We start from the raw sequence: 27,956 nt of genomic DNA, 5'->3' as shown, positions 1-27,956 counted from the left end.
ACTTTAAGGGAATTATCTGATATAGACTCTGGGCCAATAGAGGAAGCCGGCAGGGCTCCAAGGTCTCTCTCTGGCTGGCTGAGCCCTGTTTTTGTCACAGTTGGGGCAGAATGGTTGTTGTTAGATTATTAGTTAAAAGTAAAATCGCAACAGCTACACAAGTTTTGACCAGACATCTTCTGTGTATTCTAATTCTAATGCCATCTGCTAGAATACTTTACTTTCCCGACCACAGTGGAAGAGTAAAGTACATAATACATATTGGAGATCGTGCCCCAAGAGTTTCCCAAAGTCTGCAAGTATTTCTGCATGGGTGAGTCAGACAATGATACATGGCCATTTCCAAGTGTATAGGGAAGAGAGCTGTCCATTAATGGACAGTCAATAATCTGTAGCCCAAATTGAATGCTGGACTTAGAACATGGAGGTGCATCCAAATGTCTTTGGCTATTCATTCCTAGTAATTTCTGGGCTTCCCTCCAGATCTGCAACATTGCCTTTATCGTAGGAGAGCAAGCTGAAAATCCATGGGGATTATTATTGCATAATATGCTTAACCAAGATGGGACTTTAAATATGGATATAAAAACCCTAAATGGGTAACTAGTGTCATCCGTTAAAACTCAATGAACTCGTTGTAAAAGATGATGTGCCATATAATAAATATACCTATAACAGAGAGACGTAGAACCCCCCCACCTTCGTATCAGCATGTAGTTTAATTGGTTTTAGTCTTGGTCCTCTGCCTGCCATACAAATGTGTGAATGCTTTTGTTGATAGTGCAAAGTATAGTTTTTGGTGCAGGGAGTGTGAGCATACCAAATACATAGTTGATCATCAGAGAAGTTACCATCTTCATCATGTGTGCCTTCTGTAGGAGAGTAGGATCTGCACTTATGTTGCCCCCACTTTTTTTCTGATGTTAACACTGGTTTCTGGCTATAGTCTGGCTTGGTCCCTGCTAATCAGGGCCCCAGTCTCTCTGTTCTCTCTAAACAACTTGGGGTGCATATTAGATGCACTAGTGATCGGATACTGTGGTACCTTATGCGCCCCTAGTATATGGTACCTTAGGTACCAAGGGCATAGGTACTTCACAGACCTACCAGGGGCTGAAGCTTGTATTATGCCACCCCTGGGAAGCAGACTAAATCTGATACCACAGGCCTGCTACTGAAGCCTGGGTGAGGTAGTGTTAGCACTCCTCACTGAGATATAGGTTCCCTATATCTCCCCTTACACACACATATAAACCTATCAGTCACCCCTAAGGCAGGCCCTATCAATCCTGAGGGCAGGCTGTTTGGTTTGCATGTGAGGGGGTACCTCTGCCTGAGCAGGGCCCCTCTGCAGCTGGCAGAGTCTATTCTCTGTGGCTGTTTGTGGATGCGGTTAAACCATATACTCTTAAGTGCATTATAACCTTGTGGTAAATGCTAACTCTGGGATAGTTGCATCAAAACATGTTGTGTTTGGTGTCCAATGCTTTGGAATCATACCCCACACCAGTAACTGGTATGGGAGTATGATCCCACCCTTCTAGAGGGGTAGACATGTACCTACTGTGGAAACACGGTAGAATCCTGAAAGAGCCCTGGCATCACAAAATGGATGCCACCAGCACAGACACTGGGCTGCCCTCCTGCTGCTGACCCAAACTCACAGTGGAGAAGGCCCAACAATAGGCATCCTGTCACAGGGAGGTGTAACCACCTTCCAGACAGGATTTAGTGTATTGGGGCTGGGTGGGTGCACTCCTAGAGTGCTTTGAAGTCCTGCACTGGGGGAGCAGTAGGCTCCTCTGTGCATATGCCAGCTCAAACCGGTTCAGGGGCTACCTGCCCCTGCCCTGGCACGAAACTGGACAAAGGGAAGTGGGTGTAACTACCCACTCCCCTGACCCTCCCATAGGAGTGGTCATAGAGCTTGTCCCTCCCTTTCTTCTAGTATAAGTTAGGGAACCCTTGCCATTGCAAACTAGATATCCCTGGACGATGCTCTGAAGAAGGATACTGGACCTTCAACATTCCACTACCTCTGGAAGACTGAAGAATCTCCCTTGGAGTCAAGGAGTGAACCCTGCTTGGCAGGCACCAAAACTTTGAACCAACAGTCGCAAACTTTCCCGCTCCCACCGGAGTCCGAAGTCTCTGCAGCCACGGAAGTGGATTTCCTGACTTCTCGACGTCATCGTGAGTCCCCAGCAAAGCTGATGCGAGTGGACCCCACGAATGACGAGGAACAGCAATACCCGTGAACAGTGCACTATTGTCGAGTGCAACCCCTTCACGATGTTCGACAAACTTGTGCATTGGACCACGTGTGGTCCAATCCTCCAGCAGGATTTCCATCAAAGATCAGAGGCCTACCTTGTCCCGAGTAACCGTGGGCTCCTGTGAAGTGAATCCTCCTGAGGCGTCTTTGCGATCCCTTGCCGGTTGGCTTGTGGGTCCCCTGAAGACTTTTCCAAAGGGCTCCCCTGGATTCTCCAGGCCTGCCCTGACTTACCCTTGCTGGGTGAGTCCCTCAGACCTTGCTGGTCTGGACCGCTGACTTTTTCACTTTACACGAGACTTGCTGTTGGCTCCAATCTGGTTGCCTACACCTCAGTAAGCTGCAGACTTTGTTGGACACTCCGAATCCAGCTCCTGGTTGTCGTCAATACCTCTTGGACCTCATGGCTGAAAAGTCAAGACACCGGTGATCACCTGAAATCACCTGACGACTGTGGGCATCCATTTTCCTGGGCCCGGGTCACTGGCAAGTGACTTTGAACACTGTCTCATCTACTTTCAGGTCTTCTTTCTTCAGAATCCATCCTTGGATTCCACCGGACACTTCTCCTGTCTTCACAAGCAGCAAGTCTTCTTTGCCTCCCATTGAAAATGACGCCGTCATCCGACACCAAAAGACACCTATGCACCCGGCTTCCCTGGGTGAGGTAACTCATGCACTCTGGTGCTCCTGTGTGTGTTGGCTCTAGAACTACTTACCCTGTAAGTGACTTGCTTGTAGACTCTCCCAAAGTATCCTAAAACTTAAAAATTCCAACCGCGACTTGCTCCATTGAAGTCTATTGGGATCCGCGGCTGTGTTCTCACACTGCATGCGTCTCCCGTGGGTCATTTACTTACCTGCCTTGGGTGGATTAGTGAGGCCCCAGCACTTCTGAAGGCTCTAGGCCTTCTCCCTTCTCAAGTCGTTCTTATTATACCTCTTTTTTGGTATATGGTCTGGTACGCCCCTAGGGCCCCAGCCATATAAGTGCTTAATTTGTTGTGAAACATTGATTTGTGCATATGTTCCCGACTTCTAATCTCATAAAGAGATTAGTAGAGTGTATTAGAAATAAATACATATATATTTTATATATATACCTGTGTGGTGTCCTTTCATTTAGTAATTCAAGAGATTATAAGGTAAAACAAGCTGCTTCACATTCCTCAGAGACTTAGCCTGAAGGCTGCTCTCCACAGCTACCACTAGGATAGCTTTCTTTAAAAGGTTGGCTTAAACCTATCGACCATAAGAGTCGAATTGGACTGGTGCAAGGTGGCCACTTTAACTAGTGACCAGCATATGCCAGGCCAACTTCTTTTACCTTCCCCAAAAGGAAATTTGTATATTTGACCATTGCTTAAAATCAGAGGCATATATAATATTTATAGGTTGTAGATTGTCCATTACTATATTGTGTAACCCCTAGTAAATCTGGATTCCAAAATATTTCAGCATAGATGATTTCTAGGTGAGTCAATGATCATTTAGGGAATCTCATTTGGCGTAGTCAGTAATATTCATGACTTAATTCTCACCCCAGTATATACAGTATGCAGAAGATAGACAAACAATAAATACCCAATATAAAGACGGGATTGACACATCAAGTCCACTAAGAGTTGATAATGTGTTGTCTGTGTATAATATGATCTTAACTTGTCCTGCTTCAGTATCTACCACTTTAATTAGGATATCTTATTGCTGCCACTAATGGCTCTAGACTGATAAGAAAAAGAAGTGGGGATGGCACACATTCCTGTAGTGTCCCTTTATTGATATCAAAGACTTGTGCCATATGACTCCTTCAATTTACCTTGTCTGTTTAAATGGAGTATAAACATCTCCCTATAGCTAAAAAAAAATCAGTCCAATTCCCACCCTTTCCATAGTACAAAATAAATACCCCCAATCAATTGTTTCTCTGGACCCAAGGAATGCAGGATTTTATCACATGCATCTGTGTTCACCTACCAAAGGATGTGCAATATTCCATTGGTGGAAATAGGGAACCATTTTATCCCCCTGAACAACAGTACCATGATACAGGCTTGCATCGGCCTCAATGAAAATGCAAGGTGAAGCCGGAGTGATGCATCGGTCTTGAGCCATGCAATGAGCAAGATTGATTGAGAATCTCCATGTAATAGTGGCCATGCATCAGGTCCGAGTCCGAGGCTCCATTTCCGAAGGCAATGTGCAGCTACTGTTCCCATAGCAAGCAATAAATTGATTCTGATGGCAAAGCATTGTTTGTGAGTGTGATGCACCTGCACAGTTCCATGCTTCAAGGAGGATGCACCTGTTCCAACCCAATCAAAGGTGAACATGCTCCTGTTCCTCTGTGGATGCATAGGTTCTAATTGTAGCAGCACTTTATACCCACTTCCAAGTGGCCCAGGACTGGGTTGGCACAACTTGCCTGGGAAAGTCTTGCAGCAAGCAAAGTCCAGGTGTTGTAGCAGGATGAGTTTGTGATGTACCTGTTTCTTAGAACAGGAGGCACGCTGAGTTCACATGATGCTGGTCCAGTCCTTCTCACTTAAGCAGGAGAACAGCAGGCAGCAAGGCAAGAGCACAGAAAGGCAATATTCCAGCAAAGCAGCAGTCCAGCAGACTGGCAGTCCTTCCAGCTGCACAGCCGTTATTCTTCCTGGCAGAGTGGTCACAGATCAAGAGGTGTACCAAAGTCGTGGTGTCAGCGGTCCATACTTATACCCAGTTGTGCCTTTGAAATGGGAGAAACTTCTGAGTAAGCTTTGAAGTGCATAGAGGTCCTCCTTCCTGCTCTGACTCCAGTCTCACTACAGGGGGGGGGGCTGCAGCGCTTTGTGTGTGGACTAAACACATGCTCTCCAGGTTTAATAGTGAGGGTGTGCCCAGCTCTTGCCTTCCATCACCCAGGATGACCCATCAAGACACACCTAAGATTCCTTACTGCGTAGCTGTCTAGAGGAAATACACAAAGCCCAGCTGTTGACCAGACTGAAAAAAGAAAGGCAGTAGGCACTAAATGGCTTTAGTATGAAAATGGCAACTTTTTAAAAGTAATAACAAACCAAAGGAGGATATCCGTTAACCCAGTTGAGACCTGAGTTGATAGTATTTAGCGTGCAACAATGTCTCATCTGGAAAGTTTTAGTTAGGTTTTTCCTATAAAATCATGCACATAGAAAGTTGCAAGGGAGGGGGTGACAGGGAGACAATAAACTAAAGACCAATGAATGCAAAATGTGTTGTGTGTTGTGTGTTTAGTCAAAGATAAAACAACAGCATTTCTGTTACATTAAATATCATGTAACCTGTGCAACTTTGTATGTACATGCTTTTATAAGGAAAACTGTTAACTAAATAATACCTGTTGAGACATTGTTGCACCCTACAATCTTTCTAAAAACTGGCATTTGCTAAACTGAAATTAAAAAACTACTTCACCATAAGTTGTGATTTTTTAATTGTGAGCCCAGTGACACCAAACTTGAAAAATCCTTCTCTACACAACTGGGAATTACACTTAAAAGATGTAATAAAGTAATCCCAATAGTATACTATGGGAGCGATAGGCCTTTCAGTTGTGAAAAATGAAACTTGGAGTTTTTTACTGCCAAGACATATATACCTTAAAAGTCCTGCCTTTTAAATGCATTGCACTCTGACCAGTGGGTCATATAGGACCTACCTTAGGGGTGAATGATATGTATAACAAAAGGGAAGGGCTCAGCTTGGCAAGAGGTTTATCTTGCCAGGTTGAAGTGGCAGTGAAAAACGGCACATACAGGCTCTACAGTTTCAGGACTGAGCCATGGTTAGAGGACTTCTTAAGTGGGTGGCACAATGAGTGCTGCAAGCTCTCTAATAGCATTTAATTTATAGGCCAGACATTACTAGGGACTTATAAGTAAGTTACATATGCCTATTGGGGTTAAGCCAATGTCACCATGTTTAGTGGAGAGACCATAAGCACTTTAACACTGGTCACGAGTGGCAAAGTACGCTGAGTCCTAAAACCTGCAAAAACAAGTTCAGAAATTGGAGGGAGGTAGGCAAAAAGTTTTGGGAAGACCAACTTCAATCTGTCAGGTCTAACATACACCAATCATTTAGCTTCACAATCACTGAAGAGAGCTGTGAGCCCATGATCATTTGTTATATGAAGTAATATTGTAGAGTAAAATTAACTTACAAGTTTCCTCAGTATTCAGTGACCTTGTAATGTTTTAAAATCACAGGGGCTTATCAGCAACAACCAGCGATAATTATCGCTAAGCGCACTTAGCGCTAGGATAATTATCGCCGGCTAGCGTGGATTTTTATCGCTGAGATAGCGTGCTATTAGCAACGCTCTAGCGCTAACTGCTTAACGTGAGATTATCACTGGAAACCCAGCGATAATCTCACAAAATGTGGCGTTAGCTTGATGATAGGGCTTCACAAACTTAGCCATGATATCCACCTTCCATAGGATATTATGGCTAAGTCAGTCCTGAAGCAGGCGTAAGGAAAGTAGCGATAACAGGGGTTATCGCTACTTTTCTTGCCGCTATGCTTCATAGCGTGGCGCTTGATGATAGGAGAAATGTCGCTTAGCGACATTTCTCCTGTCATGTTAGGTCAGGAATGCCCACTTTGCATCTCATTAGAGATGCAAAGCTCAGCATTAAGATTTTGTGCGCTAATGCAAGGTTTCACGCGTTAGCGTGACCTTGCTATTTAGGCGAAAAAACTATCGCCGCTTTTCGGCTGAAAACGGCAGCAAAAGCGGCGATAATTTTCTATCACCGCCTTGCTGATATGCCCCACAGTCTGCTGGATAGATTTCTGAAGACAGTGATAGTCAGAGCTAATACACTTCACAAGATCGGCTGAAGGAATTATTTCTTGATGAACTGGTTTACTAGTGTTGATGTCTTTTGGGCTCACATATCAGTCGGTCCCTTTCCAGCTAAATTATTCTGAACAAGCGGTTTGGCATATTGGAGATTAACCTCTCCATGTGCTCAGGCTTTGTAACTCACACCCTAGATCAAGTCCTACATTCTTTCTTCATTACCACTGGAGGCATCTTCTGCTGTGGTGCTGCATCTTTACATTAGAACCAGCCTATATTTCAATCTACGACTCAGGCCACCACAGATGTCAATATCAATAATGTGCTGATGAGACCCCTTTATCTTGGTGAAGCTCAAAACATAATCAACAACTAAATAACAAACTAATTTCATTTACATTTTAAGCGTTTTTTTTATAAACACTAAGCCTGGGCAAAGCACTACGCTACGCTCGCGTAGTTTGCAAAGTTTGCGCTACTTCACACTACGCGAATTGCACGTAGCACAGTGCAAACATGCATAGCGTAGCGTTGCGTAGTGCAGCGGTCATTTTTTGCTTGCTCACGGTCCTCAACATCAAGTTGGCGACCGCGAGCAAGCAAAATGACATCCCGGCGAGACTTTTTCCTTGTTCGCGATCACCAACATCAAGTTGCCGATCGCGAGCTTGGAAAATAAACATCCCGGTGAGATTCTCAACGCAGGGAGGTCAGGTTTCTCATTGCGAGTGGTCGCGTATGCTCGCGACTGCTCGCGATGAGAAACTACCAGTCCGCGTTGTGAAAGCTGCCACTCGAGTAAAAATCTACTTGAGCGGCAGAAAACTACAGCTCGCACTGTGCAAGATGCCGTTTTCAATTTTTGCACAGTGCCGGATGCTTGTCCGCACTGTGCAATCATTGAAAACGGCATCTTGCACAGTGCGAACAGGGTACTACACAGTTTGCGAACTGCTACGCGTAGGTCGCGCAGTGCAAAGTGTACTTTGCGTAGCTTCACGTAGTGCTACATCGTGAACTACCCCCAGGGTTAAACACACAGATATTCACACCACTGTCATTTTCTGTCTGTACTGCTTCTGTGTTTTTTTTTCATTTTCTACATTGGGAACACATTTCACACACTTATTTTATGATAAATGAACATTGTTTTTTGATAACGATTCTAGGATAAAACGTATCCTTATATAATATCAAGAGTGTCGATCTTATATTGCATTCTGTGTCTTGCCAATAATTGCATATAGTGATTTTACTAATTATTGTAATTTGGTTGCAAATGATATCAGTGAGAAGTACAAGGCATATTTATCCAAGTATTGCATCACCATTGTGCCACACACGGTAACGCAAGGGCAACACAAAAACTAGACGAGATTTACCAAACCAAGCAAGGCCAGGTTTGCATGGCCCTGAGGTGCTTAGTAAATCTGTAGTGACGCAAGTCAGTGCAAGGCAGCGACTTGCACTACTTCATCCCTGTGAGGCATTCTATGGGTGGAGCATGAGTGTTCGCTCACATCCACCTATGAATATTGGTGCATTCACAGATTTAACATGAGTGGTACACCTGGGAATGCACCAAAATGCTGCGCCCTCCCAGGGGAGGCTTAACAAGGAGAAATATCTTTATTTCTCTATGTTTTTTCCTCTTTCTGCATTTGCTGCATTTTGCAGCACACGTAGAAAGAGGAAAAATCCTCAAAGGATGGTTTTTGTGCAGGATGTGTCCCTTTCTGCACAAAAACAACCGTGCCTGCAATACAGGCACCCTTGCACTGTGATGCATGCATGCATTGGTGTTAGGCAACTAAAAGTGCGCCAGTGCATGCAGAGAGCAGAAATGTGCATATCTTGATAGATATGTTGCATTACTGCCCTGTCACACAGCAGAGTGCAGTAAGGTGTCTTGCTGTGTTGCGTTTTGTGAAAACATAATGAATATGGCCCTTAGTTTTTTAAATAATTGCTATTCATCCTTGATCCCATGGGCATAAGGACTGCTCTTGTTACATAAATATCTCATAATGTTTGCAGGCCTCTTGCCTCCGTATTGTCATGAGTAATATCCTAAAATGTGTGGTAGTTCCACTTAGAGTTCCTCTTAAATTCTCGTGTTTCCTTAATTTTTGCTTTGGAGCAGGGGTAAACCAGCCAGTTTTAAAAGAGTGACATTCTTAATCATATTGCATTATTTTTCCACAGAGTAACAAATATCTTGCTGAAGTGCTCCATGTCCATTACTGCTTTCCTGGGGTTCTTAGAATCACTTTTCATGTTCCAGAACTTCTCAATGAGGGATCCAGAAACAGCAAAAGCTTTCCTTGAAAAACTACAAGAAAGGTAAAGAAATCACATTAATGTAATATCACAATATGAAAATATTTTAAGTGAATCTGTAAGCTTGACCTGGTCAAATAAATCACATATTAATACAATCACAGTTAAAGAAGAAAGGTGCAGGTGCCTCTATATTATGATATTACAATAACCCTATCACAGGCAATTCCAAATTCTATCCAATCTCTGGACCTCAATACCAGCCCCTGTAGTCACTCCCAAATATTCTAGGACCAAATAGTAAATTTGACCTTCCAGAGTCCACTACGAGCACTGCTGCCCTGTAAGCGCAGTTCAGGGCAAGAAATACAAATACGCGACATATTGGCTGTTTGAAGAACAAATGCCATATTAATAGAAGGAGATGTGACTGTGCCTCAGTTACAGAATATCAAAGAAGAGGAGGCCCATTTTGGGAAGGAGTGAACGGAAAAAACTTGCTACGTAAATTTGTCTGTAGGGATAGCCATCCTGCCGAAAGAATATGTGTACAATGAGCAGGCGGAAAAAGCAAGCATCAAAAATGGAGGAAAAGGCAACATAAAAACATTAGACAAAAAATGCGGCAGTCTTGTAAATGTAAGGAAAATTAGTCATGTATGCATTAAAAACATAATTGTAGTAGTTTAGAACAGAGCACAAACAGCCTTTTTGGAGTCTGCTCACAGGGGAATTTTTTTTTTTTTAAAAAGAACTCACTAAAACAAGCATGGTGGATAAAAGACAAGCTAGTTAATAAAAAAACTGGGACATTTTGTGATAGTTCAAATCAGTGAATTCAAGGGAAAACACCTAATATGCCATCTCAAATAGGGATACAATGGTAACCTGTAGTTGTTGAAAATGAAAAGCATGCCATACAAAATTAGATTCCAATTTGCATTGTGGAGAGAATGGTGTAAATTGTAATGAAGGAGGTCAAGCAGTCTAAATGGTGCATTATAGAAATCATTAAAAAAAACGCAGATCACTAGTACAGTTCAAATTCATTTACCAGTTAATTAGTCTCCAGGAAAATACTGAACACATAGGGCATATTCTCAAGGAATTATCGTCGAGTTATCGGCACTTTATCGCAGCCAAAGTGGCGATAATTTTATTGTACCAGTCACAAGCTGGTGCTAACAGCCGATATCACCAGTTTAAACGTTATAGCAGCCGCAAAAATCATGACATCGGCAACTAACGCTAAGGAGATGCAGAGTAGACGTTCCTGCGACAATACCACTTCGCAACATTCTCAATGACCAGCCAGATCGGCGATTAGATCCCAAAACATGAGATATGGCGCGTTAGCAGCAGAGATTTAACACCTGATCTGACCTGGTGTAAAGTCGGACGACAACCTGTACCATGAAAGGGAGCCCAGCCCACAGCCACACCTGAAGAACAACAGATGCCATGGAGCTACTGATCATGCAGCTCGGAGCCCCGAGAGGGCCACAACACCCACTGCCACCACCCCCAGGACCTCCCTCCACTGCCCTGGACCACCACAGAGACAGCACAGACAAAGACAGCGAACCTTCAGAACCTGCCCCTGCCTCAAAGACTCAACAGCAGAGGATGACTTTTCCCACTACAGGCCCAAAAGGACAAGCATCCTCCACATCCTGACCCTCATTGCCCACTGGAGGATGGTACCCACACAGCGGACAGCCAACACCCCTCCACAGACAAAGCCGCTGGCTGTGCTGCACTTGTTGGCCTCTGGTACCTTCCAAACAACAACTTCCAGAGTTGGAGGAGTCCCACAGCCAGCCCTAGCCAAGTTCCTCACACCTGTCTTGGCTGCCATCAGCAGCTTGGTTCCCTAACACCTGCACTTTCCACACACTGCGCAGGAACAGCTGGAGACCAAGCAAGGCTTCTACGCCATAGCTGGCTTCCCGCATGTGTTGGGGGCAATCGACTGCATACATGTTCTCCTCCTGCCCCCTGCAGCCACTGCACACAATCACCGCAACAGGAAGCACACACATTCCATCGATGTCCAGGCAATAGTGAACCACCGGGGACTCTTCACCAATGTCGTTGCCAACTACTGTCATCAACCAGCGCTTTGAGGCTAGCACCTATGGATTTGCACTGCTCGTCGGCAAGTAACAACTGAACACACCACACACCTCAACTCCACCAACATACAACTCACAACTCTGGGAATGCACACATTACAAAATCACATACAACATGACAACCAACATGCCCACATACCAGACACGACAACACAGCTTACTGTGGCAACCTGGGCTAGCCATATACACAAGCCATCAATGGCATGGTACCTCAGCCACACAATAGCAGAATGTGGGGAGAGGTGGGAACCAGGCATGTGCGAAGGGGGCAAGTGACCCATGAATGTGAATGTACACATGTGGATGTGCCAGAGAGACCTGAGAATGCAGACCACGGACATTTCCATGTCGACATACACTGCTGGTGTTTGGACTGTACTGGACTGTGGATGCAACCATGTTAGCTCAGCCAGTGGGGAAGACCGCGGAAGAGTAGCTTGTTACATCCCCCCCTGAAACGTGAGCGGAGTGGGCTGGCCCAGCGTACGCCAGGCCAGCATAGGGGTGTGAATAAAAAGCCCGTTGCTCTGGGCTTGGTTCTCTTCCGGAATGGGCAAAGTGTCTGCCAGGGTGGCACCTCTCACCCCGCCACAAGGCTGACGCCGTGAACAGTGGTGCCTGCGATCCTGTGCGTAGCTGCACCCCAGACCCGTCTTGCCCGTCCCTGCACACCCAGGCCTCACTGCTCACCTGACGACACCGGCGGGTGTCAAAGAGAGCTCACCACATGCCGGCGCAAGCTTCAAGCCTGAGGCCCGCCACAGAATCCCCCATTACTCCTTTCTCGTTGATGTACTCCACTGCTGCCTCCACCCTACACTGCGGTCATGTAGGTCACAAATTTGGAACTGAGTCTTGATTATTCAATGGCAGAGTACATACCATTGTACGCAAGGAGAGGAGTAAGAGGAAGACGCGGTTCAGTCCCGAGGAAAAAAGGATCCCTGTTATGGAGGTGATTAACTGCTCTGGTGCCACTAACTCTGTGCATCGCAAGTCAACGACATGTGGCTGTGGGCCCTGCTGAGCGATGCCTCTAGCCTACACTGCGGTCAAGTAGGTCACACACGTGGAACTGAGCCTTGATTATATATGTTTATGACAGCATTTAAATCACTGTACTCCCTTCGATGTGGTGCAAAGCATTCCGACACGTGTTTGTGCGCCACTCCTGGACGCTGCCTCCGGCCTACACTTCAGTCCAGTAGGTCACACATTTGGAACTGAGACGTGATTTATTTATGCCAGATTTGATATCAGTGCACAGGCCTCATCGCAGACTGCATCCCCTTTCAACTCTGGTGCCACTAACTCTGTGCCCCGAAATTCATGGACACTCTCTGGTTGAACTTTGGTGGTGTATGAGTCTATGGCCCGGGTGTTGTCATCATCATGTAGCCGATACTGACTTGGTGTCAAAAATTTGTTTAAAACCTAGAGAATTCAACAAAGATTTCTGGCCCCCTTCAATATGGGTCTCTTGGAGACATACTATATCTGCACCCATCAAACATAGTGTCTGCGCAGTTCTCTGTCTCTTCGATAAATAATTCAGCCCGCAGATATTTAATGAAACAATTCTAAGCTTATTTTGTAAATTCATTGTTTTTTAATTCTACTAATGCCCTAGATGATGCCCTGTGTGTAGTCCTTATCAACCGAGTCCCCCCCTGTCCCAAATCCCACAACCACCCACCACACCCCCCACCTCCCCCCACCACGCTCGCTGGCCTTACGGTTTCTCCAATAAAGCCACAATTCCTGCTCCAATGTATTACCAATATAGATAATGCCTAAAAGGTAACATTGAATATTTTTAAAGAAGAGAATGCCAACATATTAGCCTTTAGCCCCACAGCACTCAATATGGACCCCCCCCCCCTCCCCCTGCCCCACCCAAAAAAAAGACAGTCAGGAAAACCCTGAATGATGGAAGCGAATGTGAGACCTCCGGCCGCCGCTCCACTAGCACATTTTTTGTCCCTTTTTTTCTTTTTTTCTTTTTTTCCTCTTCCCCTTTTAAGACCCTCAATTACAAAATTACAGAAGTGACACAGATCCGGCCGACCTGTCTACTACCCATGAAAAAAAAATAGATTTTTTTTTTCCCCTCTATTTTTTTCTTTCTTCTCTTAACCTCTCCCGCTCTTTAATTAGGGAGAAAGTAACTCATACCCCCCCTGGTTAATTAAAGCCTGAGTTTTTTAAGGAACATTTGACCCAAAAGTCCCAAAGTCCAAAAGTCCTGGACTACAAACTTTATTTTCTCTTTCTTCCCATTATCTCCTTTAAATACTCTCCAGCTTTAATCTCAGAAATAAAGACACAAGTCGACCCCTCAAATATGACTTTCAGTCTAGCAGGGTTCATCAAGAAGGCTTGGGCGCCTTGCAATTGTAGGGGAGTGATCAGTTGCCGCAGTCGCCATCTTCGCTCCACTGTTGCGTGGCTAAAGTCTGGTTTAGTAAAAAACTTGATTCCATCGACTTCTCTCTGGGAATTAGGCCTGGCCTGATCATATATTAATTGCCTTAAAAGGAAGTTCCCAAAAAAAACCAAAAAACTCTGGGTTTCTCATTTCCATAATTGCTGCCGTCCGGTCTTTGCTTTAGATTAAAGGGAAAACGGTGCGCACTTTGGATCTTCTGATCCCAATTCAAGCTAGTCTGTGAGGGAAAGGCGGACCGAAGTAGTTTTACAATGTACCCTCTAGGGTCATCTCCCTCTACACCTTCCGGTATCCCTAATAATCTAAGGTTGTTCCTCCGTAGTCTATTTTCCTGTTCCTCGAGCTTGGTCATCATATCGGTGAGGCGAGCCTCATGAGATGCGCTTGTTCTTTTATTTGGGAAACCTCAGCTTCAAGGGTCTCTGTTCGCCCTTCTACCATAGAAACCCGATCTCCAATATCAGTGCAAATTTTATTTAGTTTCCTTATTCCACAATGGAGTTTTTTTGAAGCCCCCTTTGCAGCAAGATTATCTGATCTAACTTCCTCCTGAAACTGCTTGATGGAGGCAATATAGATGATCCCGGGGTGATAAATTGTGTTAATCAAGAATTAGCGCATTGGCCACTCCCGATAATTCTATGCGGTGACTTAAACCTAAATCTGCCCAGTATTTGGGACACCGATAAATCTTGGAGCTATGAGGGAAGAAAGCCCAAAGTTTTTCGGGCTTTGTATAATTTAATGAATACTCATGGCTTAAAAGACGTTTGGGCCTATTTAAAGCCTGATCAGAATGGCTTTACCTTCTTCTCAACTCCTCATCGGTCATTAGCAAGATTGGATTCTTTTTTTGTTTCCTCTGCTTTAATTCATGATTGCTCTATTGATGTTGCCCCTCGATTGCTCTCGGATCATAATCCTCCTATTCTAAACCTAGAGGGCTGGGGCAATCAGGGACCAGGTTCGATCTGGACTTTTGAAAAGGCTCTTCTATATGATAGTAATTATCGAGAACATATGGCCGGTTGGATATGGGAATTTCTGGGTATAAATATCGGGACCGCATCTGTAATGGTGGTCTGGGATACCCTTAAGGCAGGTATTAGGGGGGAGACATTACGCTTCTCAATCAGAAAGAATAAAAAGGAAAAGATACAAATTGATTCATTACATCGGCAGATGATAGAAGCAGAAAAAAAACTAACACAGGCGGTTCAGGCAGGCTTAGGATTAGAAGAGGCACAGACATTGGTTGCGGTCACTAAATCAGAGATGGGGGCTGTTTTAGTAGAAAAAATAGCTATTAAATGGGCTGCATCAAGAGAGAAATGTTATGAGTGGAGCGAGCGCATTGGACATCAGCTCGCTATTTCCACTAGACAAAGGACAACTGCAAATACTATCACATCTATTAATACAGATATTGATGGGCTTATTACTGCTAAAAAAAAATAGAGGAAGCTTTTAGGAAGTTTTATGAAAAGCTATATTTAGAAGAGATAAGAGGATCATCGGAAGACATAGACATGAAAATCAGAGAATATTTAGAGGGAACACCGATAGCTAAATTGAATGATTATACACACGACGCACTGGAAAATTCTCCTACTTGGGAGGAGATCGCAGCTGCATTGGCCAGCCTCCCGGATGGCAAAGCCACTGGGATGGATAGTATACCAGTTGAATTCTACAAAATCTTTTCGGAACAAATAAAAGATCTCTTTACAAATGTTGCAAAAGTTGGTCGCACACTGCTCGTCACACCAGCAAGTTGCCCCAAAGGACTGTGGTAAATGTAGTGGCGACGGCGGGTACGCCTATGCCACGATGTGTAAAAAGAACAGTATGTGTTGCGTTAGCCATCCCTGGACACGTGTTTCGAGGTAGTTGCCTCTCGTCAGCAGGGAGCAGGTCAGTGTGAAGGGGTGCCGTGTGGACTGCCAAAATGTAATTAAAACAGGTCAAGTACCTCTCATGGCGCGCAGGTGCAGATCCAAGGCTCGTCAGCCCGTTGGCTCAAGGGAGCCGTAATAAATTATGCAAAAGTTGGTCGCACACTGCTCGTCACACCAGCAAGTTGCCCCAAAGGACTGTGGTAAATGTAGTGGCAATGGCGGGTACGCCTATGCCACGATGTGTAAAAAGAACAGTATGTCTTGCGTTAGCCATCCCTGGACACGTGTTTCGAGGTAGTTGCCTCACTTCAGCAGGGAGCAGGTCAGTGTGAAGGGGTGCCGTGTGGACTGCCAAAATGTAATTAAAACAGGTCAAGTACTTCTCATGGCGCGCAGGTGCAGATCCAAGGCTCGTCAGCCCGTTGGCTCAAGGGAGCCGTAATAAATTATGCAAAAGTTGATCGCACACTGCTCGTCACACCAGCAAGTTGCCCCAAAGGACTGTGGTAAATGTAGTGGCGACGGCGGGTACGCCTATGCCACGATGTGTAAAAAGAACAGTATGTGTTGCGTTAGCCATCCCTGGACACGTGTTTCGAGGTAGTTGCCTCTCGTCAGCAGGGAGCAGGTCAGTGTGAAGGGGTGCCGTGTGGACTGCCAAAATGTAATTAAAACAGGTCAAGTACCTCTCATGGCGCGCAGGTGCAGATCCAAGGCTCGTAGCCCGTTGGCTCAAGAGAGCCGTAATAAATTATGCAAAAGTTGGTCGCACACTGCTCGTCACACCAGCAAGTTGCCCCAAAGGACTGTGGTAAATGTAGTGGCGACGGCGGGTACGCCTATGCCACGATGTGTAAAAAGAACAGTATGTGTTGCGTTACAAATGTAGTATGGTCCATTTTCGAGGGCACCTCTCCACCGAATTCCTGGTTATCAGCCAAAATTGTAATATTTCCCAAGAAGGATAAATCACCTCTGGAGATGGCATCCTATAGGCCTATAACATTAATTAATACTGACTCTAAAATTTTCTCTAAAATTATTGCCATGAGAATATCTACAAATATTGAGCCTTTAGTATCTAAGTGGCAACATGGATTTATCCCTAAAAAAGGCACAATCGAACATGTTTGTCGGACTATTACTCTATTTGATGCCGCCGAGGTGACAGGAGACCCGATCTTGCTAATTCTACTTGATGCTGAAAAGGCATTTGATTGGGTATCCTGGCAATTTCTCTGGGCCATCATGCGTCATATTGGCTTTGGAGTAAAAATCATCCAGGCTATACAGGCATTGTACGAGAATCCAACAGCCAAAGTATGCATTAACGGCCAGCTGACAGAACAAATAAAGATAACCAGAGGAACGAGACAGGGGTGTCCCTGCTCGCCTCTACTCTTTGCCCTCTATATTGACCCTTTAATAAGAAGAATTGAAGCTAATTCCTCAATCCCATCAGTTGTTAGGTTCGGGATAGACACAAAGACATTGGCCTATGCCGACGACATAGCCATAGTCACTCCGGAACCTGAGCTTGCCATCCGGGCTTTGGAACTAGAAGCTCAATAATTTGGATTGATCTCTGGTTACGCCCTCAACAGAACGAAAACACAGATTGTTGTTAACAAAAAAATAACTTGGGTAGATAAAAGAATCACTAAGAAAGCAAAATATCTTGGAGTTAACATCGTTCCAGACCTTGATAATCTGGTAACAGAAAATTTGACCCCCCCTTGCTACCGATATGAGAAAATCATATCGATAATCTACATTTAACTATTGTGGGAAGATGTAACGTTTTAAAAATGACATATTTTCCTAAACTACTCTATTTTTTTCGTACAATCCCACTTGTGTTTAATAGAGGTATACTTTTAGTTTTTGAACAAATTTTCTCTCAGTTTATTTGGGCATATACGCAGCCGAGAAGGGCCTTTAATCTTCTTTCCTTACCCAAGGAGAGGGGAGGCTGGGCTCTTCCCAATTTAAAATCATATTACTGGGCTGCTTCTTTACAACATTGCTGCAAATTAATGCATGAGGACTATATCCCCAGCCTGTCCGGCCTGCCTTCTCCCTATGCTTTGCTCTTAGGTGAAAACATAAGGGGGTGTCCGTGGCGCCAGCTGGAATATAGCTATTATAAGCGAGTTAAATTTAAGACAATGATCAGTGCCTTTCAGGTCTTTCGTAATATCCGTAAAGTATTTGGAATGGATAAGCTAAATCATTATACCCCGATAAGAAATAATGATAATTCGCCACTAATATTTAAAAGCGCATATTTGCGACAATGGCATTCTGCGGGTATTCACAGATTAGGAGATTTGTATAGCACTGGCCGTACTATGTCATTCGAGGCACTGAAAACTTGCTTTAATTTAAGTGGTGATCAGATATTTCAGTATAATGCTATCACAAATTATTTAGCAGAGAAAACTGGGGGGCCTGCCGGGTTTGCAGCGGTAGGCCTTATAGACAAATTGCTTGGCACTAAAACACCGAGGATAGGAGATATCTACTGTATTTTGAACGAACAAAGACCTGATGATCTAATTAAAATTGATGCTAAATGGCAGCTGAAATTAAATATCCCACCTAATGTATTCTGCTCTGCTTTGAGCCTAGCAGGAACTTTTCTGCTATCCCCTAAATTAGAAGCACAATTTTATAAAACGGGATATTTTATGTATATAACTCCTAATAGGATTGCCAAATGGGCAACCGGTGCTGGGACTACTTGTCCTCGGTGTACAGAACATAGCGCGGACACTGTGCATATGTTCGCTACATGTTCAAAACTTGAGTTATTACTGAAAGAGGTACAATTGTTTTTAAGTAGAATTCTCTCTTCAGACATCCAACTTATGCCAACTACTATTATGCTAGGGCTATATGATCGGCTTGCCCTTAAAGAAGGGGGCGCATTGTTGTTCGTTGCAATGACTATCCTGCGGATATGCATTGCTATGCATTGGAAAGATCTGAGTCCCCCGTCGTTCGGCCAATGGCAAGCTAGATTTCTGCCACTTATAGGTTGGAAAGAGCAGTTTACGCTAAAAAGGGAAAAAGGGCAAGAGAAAAGGGCTTGGTGGTCTGGGGCCCCTTGACTAGATGGCTAGATACATTGAATACTCAAGATGTATAACGTATTTCCTTCCCTCTCTCCTTTTCCTCCGACTCCCCCGCTCCTCGTCTGGGTTATGTATATCCCTGCTCTCCTTTCTAAGATCAGAAAGATATTTTCTATTTTTGTATTCATACCGAATGATTGTGCCTTAACTCTTGTAAATATAATATGCCCCTCTTATTTATTATTCACTCTTCTTTTTTTATCTTTTTTTCTTTCTTGTTTTCTTTTTCTTGGACCTGGGGTGGGGGGGATGCTGGGAAAAGATGAATTAATTGACTTGTAATGTGTTGGTAAATGAAAATAAAAATAAAATAAAAAAAAGGTGTCAAAAATGAGTCTGTAGCATTCATCTTCTCCATATTGCCCGTGTCTGCTTGGTCCTGCCCTCTGCATCATGCCCTGGAAGAACACCTTCCACTGTCCCCGAAACACTCCGGGACATTCACCTTGAACATTTGTGAGGACCTGCTCAGCTCTCGTGGCCCTACCTCAGTGCACCGCAAGTCACCGTCCCATGGCGGTGTGCCTGTGCTGGCCACAGGGCATCCAGGGCAACTATCTCTGTGCAGCTCAAGTCATGGACCCCGTCTGACTGACTATTGCATGGCCTCTAAGTCGATGGCCTGGGGATAATTGATGCCATGTGTCTGTGGCCCTGCGATGGCCACTGCCTCCGGCCTACACTGCGGTCCACCAGGGCTCACACATCAAATCGAGTCCTGACCTGCCCGGATGACGCATCACCGCAGGATGCACACGCAGGATGCACACCACCAGGACCACCTCCAAATGACAACTGCCAGAGTCAAAAGAGTCTTACAGTCAGACAATCAGAGTTGCAGACACCTGTCTTGGATGCCATTATCATCTTGATACCCTGCTCATCTCTTCAGGTGCCACTAATTCAGTGCACCACAACTCATGGACCGTTTCTGATTAAATTTTGTGCTGTGGACAGCTAACGCAGCAATGTCACCTCAGGCAGAGTGGAAGACCTGGGACGATGATGAAGAAGGCGAGGCAGGTGTGAGAAGGGGAGAAGCTCACAGACAATGGGAGGGCAGGAGGCAACAACCAGAAGGCAGGAATGCAGAGTGGAGGTGGTAGTCCAGCTACACACAACGAGCTATGACTGAGTTTTGTGCTGTGGACTGTGGACGCAACTATGTCACCTCAGGCAGTGTGGAGGGCCTGAGACAATGATGGGGGAGATGTGGCAGGTGTAACACACCCTACTGCAGCTGCAGCAGGAATATCCCGAAGGGACACAATCCTATACAATTTCTCACAAGAGCACGCTCAGCTCTGGTGCCCCTACCTCAGTGCACTGCAACTCACGGACCCTTCTGATTGAATATTGGGTGACCTCTGTACTTGCTCTGGCTACCACCATGATGCTTCACAGTAGTTTGTGTTATGTTGGTGTTTTCTGTTTCCACTTCAATGGTGATCACTGTTGTAGTTGTTGCCAGCCCCAACCACTCCCTGAGGGCTGTATCACACTCACCCCACGCCCATCCAGCAAAGGTGTCACTGGTCAGGTGAGCCTGGTATAAGAAGTGGCCGGGCGCACATGCCCGTAGCAAGTTCAACTGACTATCAAAGTGTGTCCGTGAGCTCATTACGTATGCATGATGGCCCCGGGCCCTACCACATTACATTGTGCGGTGAACAGCGGATGCAACCTAGTCACCCCAGGCAGTGGGTAGGTCCTTGGACATGTTGCTTGGTCGTCCCCCCATTATTCCGTTAGAGGACTGGACTGGGCCGGCGTACGCAAGTAGAACGTAGGTGTGTGAATGATTATCCTGGGGCTCTGGGCATGGTTTAGTACTGGAAATGTGCAAATGCATGTGTCTATGTCGCAGTGTGTGTGTCCGTTGGTGAGTGTAAGTGGTCCCTGATGAGAATTAGACACCCACGTATGTAATCTGGTGTTGTTGCCATGAGTTCGAACCCCACCCGCACCTGTTCAGCCACCTCCTTCTGGCAGTCAAACACCTGTCCTTGGAATGTGATGTGTGCTTCGGTGAGGTGCTGGGAGCCAGCCATGGTGGTGTATGCTTCCTGCTGTGTGGTCTGTGCGGGGGGTGGGGTCTCCTTGATGCAGCTGGCCTGCCCTGCTTCTGGAGGTGGATTGCCGTAGATGTCCATGAGCTGTTGTGGGGCGTCAGTGTGGAGGTCCTCTCCATCATCACTGGGGAGTTGTCTGGTCTGCCCTGCAGGAGGTTTTGATTGTTCCTCTGCTATGTGAAGGGGAGATGCATGTTAACATTGTGCTGAAATGTATGTTGACGCAATGTTCAAGTTTACATGCAGACTGCATGATAATGTACATTGTAACTGTTTGTTAAGAGCTGACTATTTGATGCGGGACAGTGGACATTTCGACAACATCACGGATGTGTGTTTGTACTTGTACATTATCAACTCACATTTCCCTGCTATGCCAAATGTGAATGGCCAGTTTCTACAGACAAGCGGCCCAGTTGTGTCCCATGTACTGTTTTGGACGTGTTGCGCTTTGTACCACATTGTCGTCAATGTTGATGTGCTATGCATGTTGTGTATGTGTGCTGGATTTTGGAAGAGTCGCCCCTGAAGCTCTGATTTTGCTGCCCCTTATCCCTATCATGCGGTGTGCCTTTGACTTCTGTGCTTCTACAGTGCTGAGATGTTGCATACTTGGGTACATTGGTATCTTGTTGGGAGTTGGGGGTCTGGGGCATGGTTTGTCCGCAGATGTGTTGTTGACGTCAGGGGTTGTTTGGCACATGGATGTGTCAGAGTTTGACCTGCTCCTTTACGGATGTGGTCCACACTCAGCCACCTCAGTGTCATTGTGTGGTGTGTGGGACGGACCCCCTCAGGGCACATAGTCGACGGGGGCCTACTTGTTGTTCCCATATGTGCTGCAGTGTAGCAAGGGGATCAGGGACATGCTGCAGAGTCATTGTGGGTGTGCAGTGTGCTGTACTTAATTGTGCATGTGTGCCATTGTGCCCATCTCCCCCGTCTATCCAGTCCCTGTTTGTTACTCACCCTGTTGCTGTTGTGTCAGGTCTTGTTGAGCAGTGTAGGTTCCCCCAACTTCTGCCGCTAAATTCCCACTGATGACTGTGAAGACCATTTCCTTCATCTCATCCAGTTCCTCCTGTGGCGCTGGACACCCACCTCTAGTCTGCATTGCTGCCTTCTGGTTGATGTTGAGTTTCTGCTTGGTTTTGCGCTTCATATTTCCAGCACCTCTTGAGCTCTTCCGTTGTCCTCCTCAGCACTCTGACTGCATTCCCCTTGTCCATAATGGACTGCCATATACCATTTTTTGTTGCCAATGACACAGTGGAGGTGACGAACAGTAGTTGATGGTGTCACCTCCGTTATCAGGATCCTGTTTTCCTGCGGGCTGAACCGTGTCTTCCTCTTATTCTTATCCTTGCCTTTCCCTGATCCCGAGGTCCCGGCCTGGGCCTCCGGGGGGCTTGTGGGCTTCACGTTTTTCTCTGCATTCGGTCCAGGTGCATCCATGGTGCTACCCAGTTTATTTATTTATTTTTAACTACTTTTATAGAGCATTTTCCCGTTGGCTTCGCATTTTTCGGCGTCGCATTACTTTTTACGTGGTCATTTGTCACGTTATCGTGAGACTATCGCATGATGCCGCCGGGTTGAGAATACAACATTAACACTGTGTTATTTTACCGCGATGGACTGCGATGTGAGAAGTTGCGTTAAGCTAATTTTGCGATAATTAACACACGTTCTGGAGAATGTCCCCCACGGTCTATATTAGATTCTGACTCAACAGTTCTGAAAATCATAATCCAGAGGCCCTTGATATGTAATCTAAGCTCTCTATTGCAGTTTTTGTGGTCAGTGGGTATTTGTTCTATGCCTTGAAAATTGAATCCTGTGAATTTGCCCTCTATTGAGCATGTTAATTGCTATGGGATAACGAGTGTCTCTTTACTGATGTCCCTGCAATGTTCTGCCATCCTTTCATTATTCACTCTTATGGTGTTGCCTACATAGATGTTATCACAAACAGAAACTAAAGCATACATGTCATACTTACAGCTTTGTCATATTTGTGTCAACCATAAATTCAGGACCACAATTGAATCGGAAACATTTCTTTCTTATCCGAAGCACATTTCATATACTACAACTTTCAAAACCCTTCATTTAGAATGGGAAACCAGTTTGCAGTAGTGATCACTAAAATTCATCCTTGCTTTCACCTTTTCCCCATATAGGATATCTCTGATCTTATATTTAGGATGAGAGCTATTTACATGTAATACGTGCGTTGCATGAGATCTCTTTATTGAACATCCTGCCCTGAAGATTATCATCATTGTAATAAATGGGGGTATTGGTGGAAGCTTCACTCAGGCAACAACCACAATTCTGTTCAGGGTGCACCACAGAAGTCACTAAATTAACATGTACTTAACCTTTTGGTAGCTTGGCATAACATTAGTCAGGCTCAATGTTAATTGGAGTTCAAAGCAAAGGAAGGAAGGTACCCCCTTATGTGTAATAGGGACGATGTATTGCCATTAAACACAAAAGACAAAAGTTCCCAGTATTTAGCTTCTATGCTTGGACAGAACGGCTTTTTACTAGGCCTGTTAAGTCCTAAGAATAGTAGATCTTATAAGGACAGAAAGACCCAATCTCTAAAGATACTATTCAATGACTCTTGTTAGCGATGACACAGTACAATCTACGGTTTCAGAAACATTCTATAAAAACAATCATGGTTAAAACATCAATTTATTGTATAACATGTTCAGTAGGAACTATACGTGATCTTCCTCCCACTATAGGTTACAATCTAATGAATTATTAAAAACGTATTTAAAAACAACAGTCGACGCGGCGTTTCGGTGTTTGGTTCTATATTTTCACCTTCCTCAGGACAAAAACCATTCATAAAATCTAAGCATAAAAAATAAAAAGTATGTGTCAGATACAAATCAAGAAACCTAATATGTACTGTGTACATGCAAAAACAAACATCTCATAAATTGTTTACACCAATTGGACATTTAGTTCTTATGGTTAACAATTCTAATGCAACTCATTACCACTGGTTATTGTGGTACAAGGCCTAGACATTATTCCACGAAATTTATAGAACTTTTAGATACTACTATTTAATATACTGAGTATCTAAATTAACATGTGCTGGATAACAAATGCAAAAATACTTTTTCTTAAAAAGCTTCTTTACCTTAATAATGCGACAGATTATGTTTATTCAATTGCATAATCATGTAGAGACACCTTTTTCAATACCTTTATGGTCTCAATGTAGGGTGCTATAAACAATAAGAGAAAGAAGTATATATACAATATCCTCAATTTGTGCTAATTAAACATCTTGTATTGTATTCACATTTTTTAAAAAAAAGATATTTTTAATTAAAGCACTTATACCTATGATGATGTGGTTACTTAACAGGATATCCGTTGACGCCACCGTATTTTAATTTTAGGCGGAAAACTATTACCACTCTCAAATCCTTGGTATAGGGGATTGTATAAAAGAGAAATTTGTGTTGTGTAGATCTATACGAATCTTTTTTAAGTACACAGGTGTATATTGTATTTATTAAATACCTCACCTGTTCAAGAGGCAAAGCAGGCACTTTACTCTTTTTAAATTCACTGATGTGAGTCTATGCTCTTCATCGTTGCGTGTTTGAGCTATAAAACAAACAAAAACGATCCACAATCGTAGCCTATCTTTTTTGAGAAGCAAGGTTCATGATAATACTTTATGCGATTTTAAATGGATATTTTTCTAGTCTAATGTGACTTTCGTAATGTTATCCTATCGTTTCTCGATATTACTAAGGGTTAGGATTGGATAAGAAAACGCGGTATCCAAACGGCTCTTACTGTTAAACACTATATATAAACAGTCTATAAACTGGACCGCGGGATATAACTGACAGATGGTGTCATCTATTATAGGAAACAAAGCCAAGCCTAATTTACTTATACTTTTACTCAAATAGTGTACACAAAGTCGCAGTGTTTAAAATTGAAATTTTTAATTTAAAGTTTTCTACGTAAGGGTTTGAGAATACCCCTAAGTTTGGAGATAGCCTCCGAGTTTGGTTCGATGCGGCATACCTGTATAGATGGATTCGGCCTCCCTGCAACAACGGATATCCGGGGTTCTGTGTTGTAAATGCTTCCGGGCCATGTTCTATTTATATAGTTGCACTAATCGGAAATACCCGGATGTCGCGAACAATTTTTTAATGAAATTCTCTTTGACCTCACACAATTAAATATAGAATTCGACTTTTATCTATTTGGAGGAAAACATAATTGCACGTAATGAATGGAAAAAGTGAATAAATAAATAAACACGCCATACGATGTGCCATCGCGATTCTATTCTAAAATAAGGGGGTACCTCCCTTCCTTTGCTTTGAACTCTAATTGTACAGCTGGTCAGCTGGTCAGCTGGGGAGCTTGCAGTTATCTGCGTGACATCTATATCATTAAAATACTAGCCACCCTAATTGAAAATGGATGCTTTAAAAACGTATGGCTTTTCAGAAGAACAATTTAATAAAATCATAAATGGTACCTCGAAAAATATCTCTTCAATTACCACAAATAATCCTGATGAAGAGAAGTGGAGGGCTTTATGGAATAACAAGAAAAAAATTATTAGAACTGAATTACATGCCGATTTTTTAATCGAGTATTGTAAAAAAGGAATAATACCTAGGGGCTTACAAGTAAAAAATGAGCCAGGTATTTTTATTAGGAATCCTAAGTTTATTGAAAACTGGACCTTCATTTCCAACCGCTGCAGTCGGGATTGGATGTTGTTGATTATAGAAACTGCACATGAGATATTGATTATTGAAAAATCAGAGATTGAGGAAATGGAAATGAAACTAAAGGAAAATACTTCTTTGGAAGATGCCAAAAAAAAGTTAGATGAAATCCAAAATGATATATCAGGATATAGGGAATACCTTGTAAATAAAAAATTGAATAAATTCAAAAAAGATGTAACTAAATACAATCTAGAGGTGGTATACCCATATCTCCAAAAAGATTGCTTTGATAGACCAAGGGAAGATACATACTACCGGAACAATTGGCAACAACCCAGAAGAAATTTCCAGAAAAAGAGAGTAACTTTTTTAGATACCTCTTACACCAGTTCAGAGTCAGAAAATGAAAACCCACAAGAAACTAGGGCAGTAGTTGAACCAACTCCGAGTACAAGTAAAGAATCTCTGTCTTTTTTAGAACAGCGACAATTCAACCCTGGGCAATTCCGAGGCAGAGGACGGGGGAGAGGGAACTTCTACCCCCCGAATCCACCACACAACGCCCTTACATGAAAACCAGGAGCCAAACAATGTGGGATTAGATAAGAAGGCACCAATTATTAATCTCTCCAATAAAACCCTCACCAAAGACGAGATATCTGTCTTAGAGAAGGGATTAGGTTATGCAATCTGTACCCCACCTGATAAGTTTAACCTTGAGCGAGACTTACAAAGCTTCTTTAGAAAAATCCGCCTTAGGGAGTTCTTTAAGAACAAGGAATGCTCCACTGTAGTCAATAACAAATCAGGTCTTAAACCGAAGTCTAAATGGACCCCATCACTAAATCTTGTTAATAACAAAAATATTGCACTATTCGAAAAAGTAGAGGAGAAATATATTGATGATCTCCTTGATAAAAGACTCTTCTGGAATAATAACCTTAGCTTAAAAGAAAAAAAAGCTCTTAATGATTTAGCAAATCGTGAGGACTTAACTATAAAACCAGGAGATAAGGGAGGTAGTATTGTAGTAATGGAGACAGAGGACTACAATAATAGGATGCTTTCCCTCTTAAAGAATACTGCGCATTACCAAAAATCTAGTAAGGAAGAGTGGAATGCTCTAGCGAATAAAGTGACAAGACTACTTGACTTTGCCAAAGAGGATGACATTTTATGTCCCGATGAATATAACTTCCTCAAAAACACAAATCCAAAGGTGCCAGCAATATATGGTTTACCTAAAGTCCACAAAGACCTTTTAAATCCTCCTATGAGGCCCATAGTGTCAAGTATTGATTCTGTGACGGAGCCTTTAAGTAAATATGTAGACAAATTTCTCCAATCATTAGTGGTGAGCCAGACAGCATACATCAAGGACACCACTGCAATGATTAAGAAAGTGGAAAATTTAGCCTACAACATAGATAATCAATGGCTTGTGACACTGGATATAGAGGCCTTGTATACGAACATACCCCAAAATGACACCATAAGGATGTTAGAGGGCCTCTTATCTAATGGTACCGATGAACTTTCCTCACATGCTTCCTTTCTGGTAGAATGTGTTCAAATCATCTTAAAAGACAATATCTTCCTCTTTAGGGATGACTATTATAGGCAAATCAAAGGGACCAGCATGGGAGCCACATGTGCACCGAGCCTGGCCTGCCTGTATGTGGCAGCCTTCGAAGATAAACGTATCTTCAATACCGCAGCTCCCTTCTATGAAAATATCACATGCTGGTCCCGCTATATAGATGATGTTTTTTTCTTGTGGAAGGGCACAAGAGAACACCTTATAGACTTTATAGACTGGCTGAACCTTGGGGATAATAATTTAAAATTTACCTCAAATATCAGTAAAGAAAGCTGTGATTTCTTGGACATCAAAATCAAACATAAGGCTGGTTCATTATCTGTGGAACTTTATACGAAACCTACGGACCGTAATACCATGTTGCATTACCAAAGTAATCACCCGAGTTGCCAAAAAAACATACCATTCGGACAATACCTTAGGATTAGGCGCAATTGCACAGATATGAAAGATTTTAATCAACATGCTGATATTTTGACAAACAAACTACAAGACAGAGGGTACCCAAAGAAGCTTATCAGACAAGCGTACAAAAGAGCC

General features: G+C 43.6%; 1 protein-coding gene across 3 annotated transcripts in view; it reads left to right on the top strand.

The window, feature by feature from the left end:
- LOC146809210 (putative methyltransferase DDB_G0268948) overlaps positions 1–27,956 on the top strand; it is a 530,358-nt gene that overhangs the window by 479,055 nt on the left and 23,347 nt on the right. For all 3 annotated transcript variants that reach the window (XM_085616026.1, XM_085616027.1, XM_085616028.1), the window contains exon 7: positions 9,312–9,449. In XM_085616026.1, the coding sequence (XP_085472152.1) occupies positions 9,312–9,449 (138 nt within the window). The remainder of the gene's footprint in view (positions 1–9,311; positions 9,450–27,956) is intronic.

The sequence above is a fragment of the Triturus cristatus genome, chromosome 7, assembly GCF_964204655.1.
Source record: "Triturus cristatus chromosome 7, aTriCri1.1, whole genome shotgun sequence".
In the NCBI taxonomy this organism is placed as follows: domain Eukaryota; kingdom Metazoa; phylum Chordata; class Amphibia; order Caudata; family Salamandridae; genus Triturus; species Triturus cristatus.
The sequence above is the reverse complement of the archived record's forward strand: the minus strand, read 5'-3'. Positions and strand labels throughout refer to the sequence as shown.